Raw genomic sequence first — 16,849 nt, 5'->3', positions numbered from 1 at the left:
AACCCTTTGCTTCGCGGAGCACATTTTGAGAACCGCTGCTCTGCCTGATCTTGGTGGTATAAAAACAGTTTTTAATTCAAGTTTTACTTGGTCTGTTTCTTAAAATCTATACTGACACGTGTTTAGATGCATTTCGCATCATTTTCAAACACCGTACATCGAAATGTATCGAAACATGTATCAATATAGATTTTAAGAAATAGTGGTATTTAACAAGTAAATTTTAAATTAAAAATGAATGGATATTATTTATAAAGTACCAAATTAATTTACAAAAATATCTCCTAAAAAGGATAATTCCACTCTCTGACCCTTGCATTTCAAATCAAGTCATTAAATAAAATGTTTTAATAACTCCTATAATTGGAGATAATCCAGATTCGTGAGCAAGTATTTGGACACACTCAAAATGTTGTAAATAAATTAACTGGTCAAATTATACGCTAAAATAATAAAAATGAAAATGATGTTTTCTGGCGTTTCTCATAAATGTGATTATAATCCAGGATTCGGACCTCACATACTTATATAAGAGTTTCTGCTTAGTAAAAAGCTTATTTACATCTCACCAATAGATGTCTCTAGTGAAGTTATAGTGATTCAAGAACACGCTTTCTAAATTGATTCATATATATAGAACTTCCAAGAATTTGAGTAGTGTGGTTGTCAATAATGGGTAGAATTGGTGAATGTTTCAGGTGTGTAAAGTGATCACTTAAACCAGCCTATAACGATCGTCAGTTTCGTAAATGCCCAGACTTCCATATTCTTCTTCATATTTGATGATATGTCAAAAAATAATATGAAAAATACAATTTTATTCAACTCTGTGATTGTATCTGCATAGAACCAGGACACAGGACTTTTTCATAATTGTTTGTTGTCTTTTTACCCGTGTCAAGTCTTTTAACGCATCATTTATAGAATTAGTTATTTCTATAATTGAAATTAATATTTACACGTTAGTACTCGAATTCTTCATGTTTCCAAATAACGTTGCTGAATAAAAAAAATGCAAAAAGAAGTACGTACACAACACAGGAAGGGTTTTTATGTCAATTAAAATGGCCATCCCCAGGCACTATTTAATTAACAACTACCCTACTGCTTCAGTAACGTTTGTGATTTATTTCAGTATTCGACAAACCACCGAACCTTTTTTTTTGGTAATAGGAAAATCACTATGATGTAAAGCTCTCGAAATTACCCATTTTTCGCTTTTCATCGTCGATATGTTTATATGTAATAATGTTTCAGCTTCAGTGGTAGCGTATTAATTTAAGCTATACCAAAACCGTTATATTTAACTGATGTAACTAACTCGAATATAAAATAATGTTAGCAGACGAAATAAACAAAATTAAAAAGAGTATTTTTTGCATCATTATTTTCTCTTCTTTGAACCTACTTATTGCCAAACGACTTGCAATATAATAAGTATAATAAGTATATAATGCTGAATTAAAAATTCAATATTGATGACAGCTGGCTTTTGCCGGAGGATATTACAAAATCCTTTGGATATTAATTCAACCAACAACAAGAAAAAAAAAATTGGTACCTTATTGTCTTTTTTTTATGTAAGCAGATTTTTTTTTAAATATTGAATTAATTCTTGTACAAGGAAATCTATCAAATAAAAAATGAATTTAATATATAATTTTGGTGCATTTTTTTACACGGTATCGTGTGGAACGTATTTATCGTGAAAATAGGGGGCTGTAATATAAAGTGATAAATTACAATATAATCAGCATTAGTCGTTACTTACCTCATGATACGTCATTTTGTCATTTTGTCATTCTGTAATTTGTATCAAAACATTTGGAAACGAGCACTAATTCACAATGTCAACATATCAGCTTGTATGAGCTCACAAATATTGCGATTTAGTTTTAAATATTATTATGCTCACAGGCCAAACTGATATAAATTTTTGCATTGGTTATCGTTTTGAAATGAAAGGCGTATAAATGAAATCCAAAAAATACAAATAAAACATAAATACTTGAAATAAAAAAACTGCATAATCCAAACTGATGATATAAAGGGAATGGTTTTTTCTGTAATATTTTATAATATTTAATATAAAGAACATATTCAATTATCAGGTGTCGCCAAATCTGGGTCACCAAGATTGTTAAAAATCCATCATCTTGCTTTGATTTAAGCTTGCAGAGTATCTCTTTTTTCTTTACTTCTGCAAATAACTATAGCAGACATAGGCAGCTTCAGATAAATATATTTGATGTAATAAATATGGGTTATTATCTATCTGATGTAGCGAGTGTCCACTAAAAGAAATTAACAAAATGATAGAAATATTATTTTAACACAATGCAGTTGATGGCTTTTCATAATGTAAGAACGGTGTTCATTTCACGAAATCCAAATAAACACTTTCTAGGAAAAATATCGTGAGTTTGTGTCGCATTACAATGTCAAGAAATCTTTGAAAGAAATATTTATTTAGTAGAAAAATCAATATTCGCTAAGCGTCAAACAAATATGTGTTTCGTACATAACATATAATGTAGATACGGGTATACGTACCATGGTGAAACTAGTTTCTCCATATTCTTCTCACAATTTTGTAGGAATTTTAGAGAAAAAATTTAGTTTAAAAAATGAGCTTCATGTTATGAATATCCTATTCCTTTGATTCTTAGAATTTTTTATTTAAACATTTTTAACCTAATAAATAAATAAATCTTAGTATGAAAATATGTTTTTCATATTAACTTTATATTAATTCCATGTGATATTTTCAGAAAGTTAAGTAAATAAAATTTACCTTAAAAATGCTGTTATTAGATTTCTATTTTTTTTAGCCAGGAAACTCATAGAGCAACGATCAATCTATATAAGGAGTGCAATGTCGTAATTTCTTTTTTACGGCCGCAATCTTAATTTTGATCAACATACAGAAACCTAGCCCAAATTTATTTTTAAAACACCAACAGTAAAATAACATAAAAACGTATTGCTTTTTTAAACTCTTTTCATTTTACATTGTCTGCTAAATAATTACTACAAAAAGTAATGATAAACCTTTTTTTGTTTAAATCCATTTTTTCCATCCAAATTTTTTTTTATAAGATTAAACTCAAAAATCTTTTTTTACCACTTTTATTTCTGTTACTTTCCTTCAACTAGGTTTGATAAGCACCTCATCATCTTCAAAGATGGATATGTATCAATTCCTGAATATGACAAGATGGTTGTCGAAATCGATTTAAAAAAGTACCAAAAATAAAAGTGGATAAATATAAACTTTGAGTTTCGTTTTTATTCAGTTTATAAAATGTGCAACAAAATAGCAGCAAAAAATGCTATTTTGTTTGTTATTTTCGACTTTTTTATTTTTTATTATTTTACGACTACGAAAAGGATATAAAAAGAGATAAATTAACATAAGCTACATTTTTATTTTTATTTTCGATACATTTATGAATTGAACTGTGAACTGCTTGCTGCCTTTAGTAAGCAAAACATAACATATCATACCACGAACGTACAACAACTCATATATAAGTATGTACAAATATATTTTATTACTTTAAACGAAAATAAAAGTTTACAGCCGCTCGCTCTAAAATGTGTGTATCAAAATTGAAAGTGAACAGTATAATACCGGTTCTCTAATCAGCGGGTTACGTATGCAGTTATGATATAAGAATGAATATTTATATACATATATTGTTTTAAGTATGCATATATCATGTTGTTACATAAAAATTACGGCACTCTTGCTCTTTATGCGACGTATTTTGTGACTTCTGTGAAAAAATTATACATTGAAACTAGAAAGCACCGACTTGATATATCCTGAAAATATGAATGTAGGGAATAAATACGTATTTTGTATTATATATATATTTTTTCAATTATCATAATGATGGATATAAAAATATTCATTAAAATGGCAAGGTTAATTTTTTGTGATAATACATTAATTATTTAATTAATTAATAAAAAGAATTTGGAAAATTATGACCAATCTGAAAGTTAAGTGGTTGATTTATGTTGATATATAAATAACTTATTATTTTACTTTTATGATGCTTTCTCGCAGGGGTAGATACAGAGAATAGAACGCCAAAACGTCTTTAAAACAATCTTCAACTCTTCTTCATTCATATGCATCTCCTCATCCATACCCGCCGATGTTCGACTCCATAAATCATTTGTAAACATAATAAAAAAAAAACAAATTCAATAATAATTATATAATATATTTAATTTGTGCCTCGTTTTAGAAGGGAATTTAAAAACAGATTTGCTCTTAGTAAAAGGGATTCCCTAAAAAAGGCATAACAAAACTCATATATAAAAACAAATATACACACATAGAATCTAAGTATGTATACCTGTTTCTCTCCTGTAAGTGGGTTTCAAGAAACCCCCGCCAATATCCAATAAGTATACAAATACGTATGCAATAATTTTGGTTCCCAAACGATTTACCAGTTTTTAATACACTGTCAATTCAAAACTAGTTCCACTAGCAGAATTTCTGATAAAAAAAAACAATGAATAAAACAGGTCATTGGATATATCAATGTCATATTTAAGTAATAAAAATAAACCTAATTAAGTGTTCTGAGAATTCGCTGCTAACTTTGGCCGACTGAACGTATTTAGCTGACGATGTGATTATTATTTATATTTAAAATGAGGAAAAAGCAATCAAAGGTATTGCAATTTGCTCTGAATAAAATCAGACTCATTATCGTTGTATTGAAAATCAAATGCAGGTTGTAATACAGTACATTATGTTAAGATCACTGCTTTTGTGGGACACCGATGTACGTTCGTGCATTTTTAGAAAATGTTATATGAAGTCTTATATTTAGATTTATTTACAATCATTTTCTTCAAAGAACATTTCTTATAATGTGTTTGAAAATTTGGCACAGTAGATTTTAAGAGATAATGGTATTCACCTAATAAAACTGAAATTAACAATGAATCGATATTACTTTAAAGTGACTGCGGAATCAATTAAAAAATAATTAAAAATTTAGATGTCAATTTTTTTATGAAATTATCAGACATTTGATAATTGAACCATTCAAAGTTACTCTTAAATTGGTAGCCCGTGACATGTTTTTAGTCGTATACCGCTACTGCTTATGGCAACTGATATATCTTTACTTTTAATTAGTATGTTTTCTTACAACATAATAAACAAAACGCGTAATTTATATAAATATATAAAATACGTAATAAACAACGTAATATAGGGGAGAAGTTGGTATCTGGGGCCATTTTTTTCCATGGGCAATCATAAAATGGTTAATTGATAAAGTACGTAATTTTTTTATTGAACCGAATAGATCGGTTATTAATGATCAAATTATTCGAAGATATCATATGCTTATCAAGTATGGTATACATAGGAATGACATTTTACAAAGCCTCTTCCTTTGGCCCAAGATATGGTACGGTCCCATACCTTGGACCTTGTGGTATCGTACCTTGGTCATATTAAGTAATCGTTCAGTAAAACTATTTATATAGTTTATAATGGTTTATATTTCTATACCAACAATTAAAAAAAATCACCTATTCAAGACCTCAAAATCAGAATGTTTAAAATGTTTATTTTATTAATCAATGACAAGTTATTGATTTCAATACTGTTAATTTTTAACAGTTATAATAATATTTAAAGGAGTTGAAGGCCTTTAATTTAAAAAAAAAATGGTTCTTCTGAACATTTAGGTTTTTGGACTTGCATCCGTCTGCTTCTCACGTACAGATATGCATCTGGCAAAATATAGTCCATTCTACATTGTAATGGCCAAACTCAACACTAAACAATAAAAACTGACTGGTCCAAGGTACGGTACCCTGAGATGGTCCAAAGTACGGGACACACAGTAAGACAATCAAATTGGCGGTCACGTTTTTGAGAGTGTAATATTCTTGAGTAATAAGATGTTTTGAGGAGCCAATATAATCAGTAAACAGATGCACACAAATAAGTTACAACAAATTAAAAAATAACCGGAGTGTACCACATTAAAAAAAGTGTTTTCTTTCGGTTTTCAATACAATAAAGGCGTCATTTAATTGAGTTAAACAGTTGTAATTAAAAAGTGTTAAACTAGTTTTCGACTTTTTTTACAAAATCCTTCATTCATATATGTATATCGACATCTAAGAATCTCGACTCTCAGTTTTATCACTAGCCCACCAATAAAAATAAATATTAAGTGCATTTGGAAAAATGACAAGGAAAACCGGTTGCTGGAATGTCTTATCCCTACTCTTATACAAGGCAAAAAGTTTATCAGAACTAAATACTTATTTATTGGCGTAGCCACCTCCGATACTAAAAATAAGATTTATCCGAAGATACGTATGGCAGTGAGAAATAATTATAAACTATAGCGGAAAATTATAACAACCAGTTTAAGTGAAGAAAAAATATATGTTTACTTATGAATGCTTTGTATAATATTTTAATTGATGAGAGAAAAACAAATAAGTGATGTATGTACATGTTAACAAAAAATCTAATATTTTACATCAATTACAAATTTAATTGTAGTAGAATGGTTAAATAAGCTAATTTATTTATAAAAAGGTTCATTACAATATATCATATTTCTCCAAACTCGTATGTAGACAAATACTGGATTTATCTTCCGAGGAATTTTACTTAGAATGATGATAAATGCCACAAAGAAACGATACTAAAAGACATTTATATTATTTTTCTATCAAATTATTTTGGCTTATTCTTAAGGTTCATTTCGAGTAATTTTTATATTATATCTTCACTTAAAAATACTTGTTTTACTTCTTTAAAATGTAAATGTAATCAAAATCTGATACATGCATCGATTGGTCAATGAAACTTTGAATATTTTGCAATGAAGCTATACATATAATCTGCTTCCATTATTCATAAAGTCATAACATATCATTAGATAATGGAAGTAGGTAGATTTGAAATAGATCACACCATTTGGTCACGTTATATATTGCTCACTCCTTTCAAGAACGTCATAAATAAAAAATCGTCAATTTTCAGTTGTGCATATTTTCGGAATGCCTAGAAAATGCACTATATCCCAGGAAAAGAGGCATATTTTTTAATTAATATTTACCCGCTACAGGGCAAAGATTGTTGGTTTTGCATTTTGAAGAAAAGGTATTGTTTAATTATTCTTTTAAATAAACTTAATATTTTTCAAATGGAGAAAAAACCTTCAGGTTTTACCTAAAAAGATCTGTTGCACAGTAAAAAGTTCAATAAGTGGCTTGATATTTATTTTTAATAGATTGTATTATATTTTTAAACATTAAAAACGTTCTCCTGAAAAATCAAGTTTTTTGATTTATGACGTTCTTGAAAGGAGTGAGCGATATGATTGTATGACATAAACATATAAATAATGACATCAAAAAAGGTTTGTTAAGTGTGCCTTTTATACTCAGTGTATAATATGGAAGTATACACCCAATAAGGATCATTATTTAAAATTTTAATTATGTGTATGACGAAAAATATATAAATAAATAGCAAACAAGAGCTAACACGAAAGAGAATTTTTGTTTGCTCAAGTCAACATTTCGTAAGCAAGAAAATTGCGTTTTCTGTCTCCATCGCAGTCAGCAGTTATTATTGCGAAATAATTTGAGTTTTTTCACCAAACGCTTACGACATGGTATGCTTTCAAGTTGACGGCTCATCACAGACGTAGCCGAACGGTGTTTGCTTTGAAACTATCTTGACCTGTCTACAGAGAAATAGTGTTGTTCCTACCTTCAGTACGGTAACACTCATTCATCTGGTCGGTAGTGCATAGGATTTTAACACTTGACTCAACATTCGTAATATAGTTTGCCGGCAAACTTAAAAATAACCGTTATCGTAGAACAAAAAGACACTTTGAACAAAACAGTGATTTTATAAAGTGAATAAATTTGACTAAATTCGGTTTTATGCTCGGTCATCAAATCACAATGGTTTTATGATAGAAACTTACTACATTCTGCATCAAATTAATAAATAAAAATAAAATTATGTTCGTGTTATAAACTTTTAAGCGGTTATAAAATTTATCAAGGTTTTTTTTTTTATACCGAGATGAATTTAAGCAGTGTTTTATTGGTTGTGTTGATAGCCGTTGAGCAGTCACTGGCTGCTCGGATTTTGGCATTTTTGCCACTTGACATAGCCTCTCATCATTATTTCTGTCAGCCGATCCTGAAGGAGCTTGCTGTGAGAGGACACGATGTCACAGTTATAACCCCGATTGAACTTAAAAATCCACCAAAAAATTATAAACAAATAGCAGTTCCGAAATTGAAGTTATGGGACCTAAAAAAAGGTTATTTCTACTTTACACTTTATATATATATATGTGTGTGTGTGTGTGCGTGTGTGTGTGTGCGAATTAAACGAGTTAATTTATGAGTAATAAATACGTTTATGAAGCGAATGTAGTTGGAAATAGAAGCAGATGAAGATCGAAAAAGATTTGCAGGATCAGGCATTTTAAATACTTGAAATTGGTCTGATCTAGAGTCCGAGGATATGCACGATGGTTAAAGAGGCGAAGATTGTTTGCAAAGACAAATTGGTGTTACGTTCTATTTTCTCTGCCTACCCCTGTGGAGAAGGGCGTAGTGGTTGGTTGATTATTATTTAATATATGTTTTTTCATTTGAAATATGGTGTATAAGATATTAGAGATTGTTAATGCCGTACTAAACTCATCGCAAATTTCAGGCAAGTGAATGGTCTGAAATTTTCATCCTGTTACGTCGAGCCCTCTGGGCTTGGGTTCTTTATAAAAAGTAACGCTTCAACTACGCAGTAAAGATAACTTTAACGCAAATTTCGAAGCCTTTTGTGTTTCTGTGCTGTCAAAAAATTTAAGTTAATGATTTAAAATTAGTGATCGTAATTTTTTTACCGAATAAAAGTTGAGATAAAGTTATCTAGACAACGTAGTTAAGGTGAAATCTTTTCAATACGGTTCCGGCCTGGAAAACGATAAAAAACTTGCTAATTTATTGTTTTAATTAAGATAAAAAATATTTATTTATCACTGATCCTTTTTGAAGCGGTTTGTTATATGAAAAATAAAAATTAAAACAATGAGTACCTCCTACATACTATATTTATTATTTGAAATACTGAAAGTACGATACGGAAATATTTATGGAAAATCAAGCACGTTTTCTTTAGCCGAGGTGAAAAACCTACCTAAAGATAAAATGAAAAATTAAATTTGCTGGTTTATTGATTTGGCGTTTATTAATTTTTAATCAAACACAGATTTTTTGAGTCTACTAAGTTGTACTTTATTAACAAAAACACATAAAAAAAATTATTGTGACAATTGTTTCGCCTAGTTATGGCATTTTCAAACGAATGTAACAGACATTCGTTTGAAAATGCCAAAACTAGGCGAAACAATTGTCACAATATTAATTTTTTATGTGTTTTCGTTAATAAAATACAACTTAGTCCACTTAAAAATCTGTGTTTGATTTAAAATTAATACATAAATTAAATTTGCGTTGATAAAGAAGTATGACGTTACAACATAGACTGATGAATTCTACAATTGCAGGTATCTCACGTTCGCCCCGGTGAAACACAACTTATTCGATACAGAGAAGGCATTTATGTACCTACACAATGTTTACGAGGATTCAATTCTTAGAAACCTCCATTCGTAAACGTCTTTGGGACGCACTTGGGGTCACGTGCACACTCGTGTATGAAGCCTGAAGCCTGCTAGTCGCAATACTTAGAGCAATACGTATATGAGATTTTGTATAAGAATTCAACACTGACAATTTGAGATAGTAATAAAGTCTTTTACATAATCTGACGTTGCGAAACTGCACGTCTAGTCTAATTATAATAGCAGTAATAAATGTCTAGTGTTAAGCACGTTTTGCAAGAGACGCGGTTCAAATTAATATCTCACTAATCAAAGCAATAGTTATCAGCATGTGTTTTTAGTAACGTACATGGCTGCTATAGGCACGAATCTTTAAGATACATACTAGGCAACATTTCGTTAATATCAATAATAAAAACACGTTATGGTAAGACGGTCGTTTTTTAATACCCCAAATCGTGGTTATGGGTCATTACTGGCATGCCTTGTAGCAAATATAATATTAAGTATTATTTTATATTAAAATATGTTTATATAATCAAATCGCTTTGCAGAGTCTGTCCATGAGAGTATTTAATTTGACAACGTTTCATCGTTATAATATTATAATTTTCATATATAAGTCGTATCGTGTTAAAATGTATTTGAAAGGCTTTTATAAAATCTCCGATGAAGGATTAACACATCTTTTGAACGTAAAATATTTTTTATAGCACCACATGGCTGCTTCGTTAATAATAATAATAAAAAACGATTCCAACGTAAATTTGCCATATAAATATGGTAAACAAGTTATTGGTATACTTGCCAGGCCATTTTGTTTACAATTTAATGAAAAGGTGAAAATAGAGAAATTTTATCGGTTTCTGAAAGGTATAATTAAGATTTTTGAACATCTATGTAAATATAAAAGAAAAGGAGTATAAAGTACACAAAGAAAAATGTCTAAGTGTTAAATTTTACAATCAATTTCTACATGTGAGTAAATATGCCAGTGTTGTTTTTTCTAGAATTTATTACTCACGAATTCAAAGTAATTTTGAACAAAAGTGAAATCAATCCAATGCAGAAATAGCCTTCAAACCGTAAGTAGGATCATGATAAGTGATGTTGCATAAGCCATCACTAGAATTAAGACTCCCGTAGACGTTAGGTAATTCCAAAATATTTGCAAGATTGTTTTAAAAATGTACTTATTCTATACAAAATATTTTTACAGCCCATAACGAAAACAAATAATTTTTATTTATAATTAATTTTATTTTAAATATCATATTACTAAGATTAACTACAATGCTTTTGAATTATTTTCCATTTTACATTGATCGTTGAATGTTGCATATATGCAATATACAAAGAACGATTCATATGTTAGTTAAAACGAAATCTTTGAGGGATCTTGTAAAGTACTTAAATAGATAGGAAAAAATTAACTAACGACGAATAATGATGAATTATAAAGTGATCACTCAAACCAGTCGATGACAGGTTGAAAGCATTTTTCCTAATAAAATGTTTTATCTCTATTGAGACATTAATAATACATCTCTATATGTACATTATTGTAAGAGTACTAAAAATAAAATAGAAAAATAAAACAAAAATTACATTATAATGTCAGCATTTCTAAACATGTGATCCGGGCTTTTATTGAATATTAAACGTTCTTTTGAAATAAATATATGTCAGTTTTTGTAAATTTATAATGTTTATTTCATCTACTCAGGCCTATTTAAGAGGTTAAAAGGTATGTAGGTGAACGTTTGTACCAGCAGTTACTTCAATTAAAATTATTTAAAAAAACTGGTTAAAAAAATTAATAAGCCCAACGTTAACAGTAAACATAAATCGTTTAAATCATGTTAAAATTTCCTTCCGGGTATATTATTATTTTTACTGAAGTAACTGTAAAACAAATTTGCGTAGGTCTAATAAAGCAACGAAGTCTCATTATTGCCCTCTCGTCGTTTTCAACGATTCGTGGATTCACTGAAGTATGAAGAGCTATTTTTTATACGAAGCAATTAATTGGTACACAAATCATTTATATGTTCGCCATATAAAATACATAAGAGCTTCGTGGATTGATTGTATGAATAACTTCCACATTAAAATATATATGTACATGTTTATTTCATTATTAATATTTTTTTTAAAGATCAAATAGATGAAAAATAACATGGAAGTCTGTGCATTAACGACCGGCATAGACTGGTTTAAGTGATTACTTTACACACGTGTAACATTCAGCAATCCTACCCAGGATTGACAACCATACGACTGTGATCACTTGACATGTCGCTCACTCCTTTCAAGAACGTCATAAATAAAAAAACTTGATTTTTCAGGAGAACGTTTTTAAAGTTTAAAAATATAATGCAATGTATTAAAAATAAATATCAAGCCACTTATTGAACTTTTTACTGTGCAAAAGATCTTTTGAGATAAAACCTGAAAGTTTTTCCTCCATTTGAAAAATATTTGGTATAATTAAAAAAATAATTAAACAATACCTTTTCATCGAAATGCAAAAACAACACTTTCTGTCCTGTAGCGGGCAAATATTTAGTTAAAAATATGCCGCTTTTGCTGGGATATAGTACATTTTCTAGGCATTCCGAAAAAATGCACAACTGAAAATTTACGATTTTTGATTTGTGACGTTCTTGAAAGGAGTGAGCGATGTGTGTAAAGCGATCACTCAAACCAGACAATGACGGTCGAAAGCACCGTAAATGACCAGATTTCCATATTTTTCTTCATCTATGTTGAAATGTCAAAAAAATGGAAAAAGCAAATCCAAATAGAAGATCATCCAGATTTGGGCTCACTGAAAACGTCGTAAGATGTAAGCATTTACGAGTATATATAAAAAATAAAAATAAAAATCAAAAGAAGAGATTTGAGATTATTATTTAAAAAACGACTAGTATCTAGAACTACAGGTGTTCTCAAAACTAGTCGTGTTTACACTAACGAAATCGAATGTGGTATTAAACAAGCGTTTTAAATATTTAAATCATAATGTTTTTCGGCAAAGTTAATGCAAAATGATTTATAACTGAATTTTTAAATGTACTCGTTTATAATCTTGTGTCCAAAAATACATTCCAAATTTAAATATCGGTACTTTGCAATCCGTTGTATTTTATATTATAAGCCTATATTGCTTTTTGTCCGCCTCCGTAGTGTAATGGTCAGCACGCTCGGCTACCGTTCTGGAGGTCCCGGGTTCGATTCCCAAGGGGGGTAAAATAAATATAAGTGATTATTACACTCTAGCATTTATTCAATATTACCCTGGACTGGTACCGGAAGCGGAGGGCTGATCACCTTTCCTTCATGTGTAAACGATCAAAGATAACACTGCGTTTATATGACGCAGTGCCCTATGCACCATTGGGGTGCGGATAAGGGTTTAAAAAAAATATTGCTTTAGTTTTTATCCGTTTTCAATATAAATCCAAATATCAATATTAACTGTCTGTTTTAGAAAAAAAAAAACTAAATGATTTTTGTTAAAAAAACTGAGGTTTTATGATCAAATTAAAATTACAAAACGATATTTGATTTTCTTGTATTACATACAAAAAACATGTGTTTATTCTAGCTAATAATTGAATAATACCAGAATATGAGTAAACAAAAATTAAATTTACTTTTAGTCGCAGAGGTATTAAGAAATTTTAATTTGGGACTTTTAAAGCGGTGTTCAGTATTCATGGTAAATATTTGACCTTGAAATAAAATGTACACAATAAAAAATGAGTCAAATAGAACCTCACCGTCTGCAACCTTCTTTCATTGATTTAAAATCGTGATTTCTAAACGTATAAATATATATATTTCTAGGAAAGAATGCAAGGCTGAGATAAGTACTATCGATAAAACTAAGAAAGGTGTGTTGAGATGGTTTGGACATGTGGAACGTATGAGTGAGGAAAGAACGGTTAATACAAAGCGAATGAATAACGATAAAATGACAAAGAAAGTATATGTGGCGAATGTGAGCAAGAGAACAAGAACGAGGATGAGCGAAAAAGACTTGGCACAATCCGATCAATCAGACTTTAAATCTAATGGTCTCAGAAGTCTGCTTAATCGGAGGTCATGTATAACTCATGTATGTCATGTATGTTTAGATGTGAAGGAAGCTAGGAGTGTATGTCAGGACAGAAAAGTGTGGCGTTCCATCCTCTCTGCCTACCCCTACGGAAAAACGACGTGATGGTCGAAGTAAAATTAGTAGTAAACGAAATTATTTTGTCCTATAAATATTCTCTATCGTTGTACAAATATATACTCAATGTATATTTTCCAAAAGTTGTATGTGAGAATCTATTTTCCACTACACTAATGTGTAGAGGCAAGCAACCCTAGCTCAAGTTGCGGCTGTTTGGCATAACACGGCTCAAAGTATTCTTATAACTAGTCTACAGATTTTGCTCAGATATTCATTATCCAAATAGCCGCAAAATTGTATTAATTTGATACATGTATGGGCAAAAAGCATCATTTTATGTTTACTATAAACTCATTTATCTCAAAACTACCGTTTTTAACTTGCTGCTATTTACCTTTGCCTATTCGCATAAGTACAGTTGTACGCATGTAAAAGACAATTTTAATAAACTTTAAAGAAATATTTAAAAAAAATTAAACAAACTGAAAAAAATGAACAGTTTTTTTTCTAAATAAATATTTACCTTTCGAATAGTAAGTATTCCGAGAGATCGTGACTATACACAATTCAGATGAAAACTGTCCAAGCGAAAAGTAGAACAGTTGTGGTCACTGCCGAAGAAAATTAAAAAGAACAACCGACTAAGTTCTAACTGGACAATAGTCTAGTTTCCGAGTTGAACTTTGCAGTGAGTTTCTGGAGTTGGTTTGCAATTCTCTGTGCACTGTACGAATACAATTTAATCTACGATTGCAGTTAAACTATAACCCACATGCTAATACAATGTTCGGTATTTGTTTCTGCTTAAAACGTACGTAAATCTTTTAATACAGAAACAATGTGAAATATCCACGATCAAATACTTGAATCAAGGAATTGAGGCATGGAGTTAGCGGAATAAGGATGAAATTTAGCTTAATGCCGTCGAAATGTGACCATTCAGAGGAGTATGCGGAAAAATGATCAATGAAAGATGTTTGAAAAGTGAGATAAGAAATTAATGAAATTCTGATATAAGCATCATTAATCAAATAAAGGAAGGTGATGGTTTGGATATTTGAAACGAATTGGTGAGCAAAGAATGGTAAAACAATATGTGTGGGGAATGTAGTTTGAAATTGGAACAGAAAAAGACGAAAGAAAAATTGGCAAGGTCCAGTATTTTTAATAATTGAAATTTGTCTAAGAGTCAGAATAATTGGCGGGTAAGTATGAGGAAATGCATGAATGTGGTGAAAGCGATGTTTGCAATGACAGAGTGTGTGGTGATCTATCATCTCTGCCTACCCCTGTGGGGAAGCGGCGTTGTTGTTGGGCAGTTAGTAAAATTTGGTAAAATCTCAAATCAAAATAGGAGGAACAAAACACTTTTTTAGAAAAGTGCACTTAAAATTATTTAATGTAAAAAATAAACGAAATATTTTGTGGTGAAATCTATCTATTTTTAATTTTTGTTTTGCCTAATAAATACCACTTTTTTGCTTGTTGAAAAAGTGATACTTACCAAGTAAAACTTAAAATAAAAAAAAATAAAAATTATGTTTGCAATCTAAAAATATTGTCTTGATTAGTTATTATAAAATGTAGGTACTTTAAAAATATAAAATAAAAATTTAACTTATGGTAGATAATGAGCATAATTTGGCAAAATATCCAATTGACGTTCAAGATAATAAAATAAATAAATGACGTTCGGATGCTTCTTATTAAATAGTACTTACCTACATACAATATTTTTCAACTACATTAATCGTAGCGTAAAAAATATGACGTTTTTGTACAATTTTAATGACGTAAAAATGAAATTTGAAACAATTTGCTGTAAAAATTACCTTCAAGTAGTAACTTTTCAATTTATTTTTGTCTCATTACATGCAAGTTTTCGTCCTTCTTTTTGTGGACTAATGGGAACTGAGAATGCATGGATAATTTTGTGGTGTAAAAAACAAACAAAAAACATATCATAACTTACTAACTAATTTACCAAGAATTCTCACTTGCGACGAAGAAAATAATGCTTCAGATGACGTTTTAATGGCATTTACGTCAGAAGCATTTAAAAAGAATGCATTTCCAAGTAATTATTTTATTTGAATTAAATTTTCAATTAAATATTTTTTTTCCTAAAGTTAATCATTTTATATTCGTATTGAATTTTCAATTGAAATAAATTGCATTTTCACGTAATCATTATTCAATTGATCTGAACATATTTAATTAAAGGTCTACTTGGTTATTACTATTGAGCTGGTAGAAGCTATTTCAATTTTTTATTTTTTATTTTGCATCAGTGGAAACATAGATAATATGGGGGAGGCTTAGGTCGTTTTCTTATTATTAATTATGGGTTAGTTATTATTTTTATATTTTTATGGATTTCTATTCTTCTGAGATGTTGCAATATGACTTTTCGTTGTTTACTGATTTTAAAAGTAAGAAAATTGATATTTAATTAAAAGTGTCTATTAGTCCGCCAGCCAGTACGTGCTAACTAACATACATACCCATCACGCGTGCGTCAGAGTATAAAAACGTGCGCATTGTTGCGGAAAACAGGTTGACCAGTCTAAGACGTACGTATGCTTACCAGTTACATTAGTTTCTGTGGCTTTTTGCAACTTAGGGTTAAAGATAATGAAGATTGCTGATATTTATTGTTAACCTGTGGTTTTCTGCACACTTTAGTAAAGATTTTTGTCTACAACATTCTGAGTGTGTCCAAATATTTGTTTACAAATCTAAGTTTCTCCACTTAAGAGTTATTTAACATGTTTAACATTTCAATGTCTGGGTATTAATGATTTATCATAGACTGGTTAAGTGATCACTTTATGGATGTGTTACATTAATTATGCAATCCACTATTGACAACCACACTACTCAAATTTTTGGAACTCCGTCATATAAAATTAATCTCATGACACTGTTCATTTAAGATCACTTTAGCCATCTTTGTTGTAATGAGAAAGCTTTAATTAAGCAGAGACCTTTTTATTTGTACGCAAAATCG

At 29.8% G+C, this 16,849-nt stretch overlaps 2 protein-coding genes across 2 annotated transcripts in view; one reads left to right on the top strand and one right to left on the bottom strand.

Annotated features, from left to right (window-relative positions):
* Window positions 1–16,849, bottom strand: part of LOC148307969 (uncharacterized) — a 416,767-nt gene that overhangs the window by 173,127 nt on the left and 226,791 nt on the right. The window lies entirely within an intron of this gene.
* LOC148307971 (uncharacterized) overlaps window positions 1–16,849 on the top strand; it is a 38,533-nt gene that overhangs the window by 14,875 nt on the left and 6,809 nt on the right. The window contains exon 5 of the mRNA XM_088262510.1: window positions 8,039–8,348. Coding sequence (XP_088118636.1) covers window positions 8,039–8,348 — 310 coding nt within the window. The remainder of the gene's footprint in view (window positions 1–8,038; window positions 8,349–16,849) is intronic.

Source organism: Brachycentrus maculatus, unplaced genomic scaffold, assembly GCF_059751285.1.
Source record: "Brachycentrus maculatus isolate JH-2025_06_01 unplaced genomic scaffold, ASM5975128v1 h1tg000180l, whole genome shotgun sequence".
Lineage (NCBI taxonomy): Eukaryota > Metazoa > Arthropoda > Insecta > Trichoptera > Brachycentridae > Brachycentrus > Brachycentrus maculatus.
Note: the sequence above shows the minus strand (reverse complement) of the source record. Positions and strands in the feature narration are given on the sequence as shown.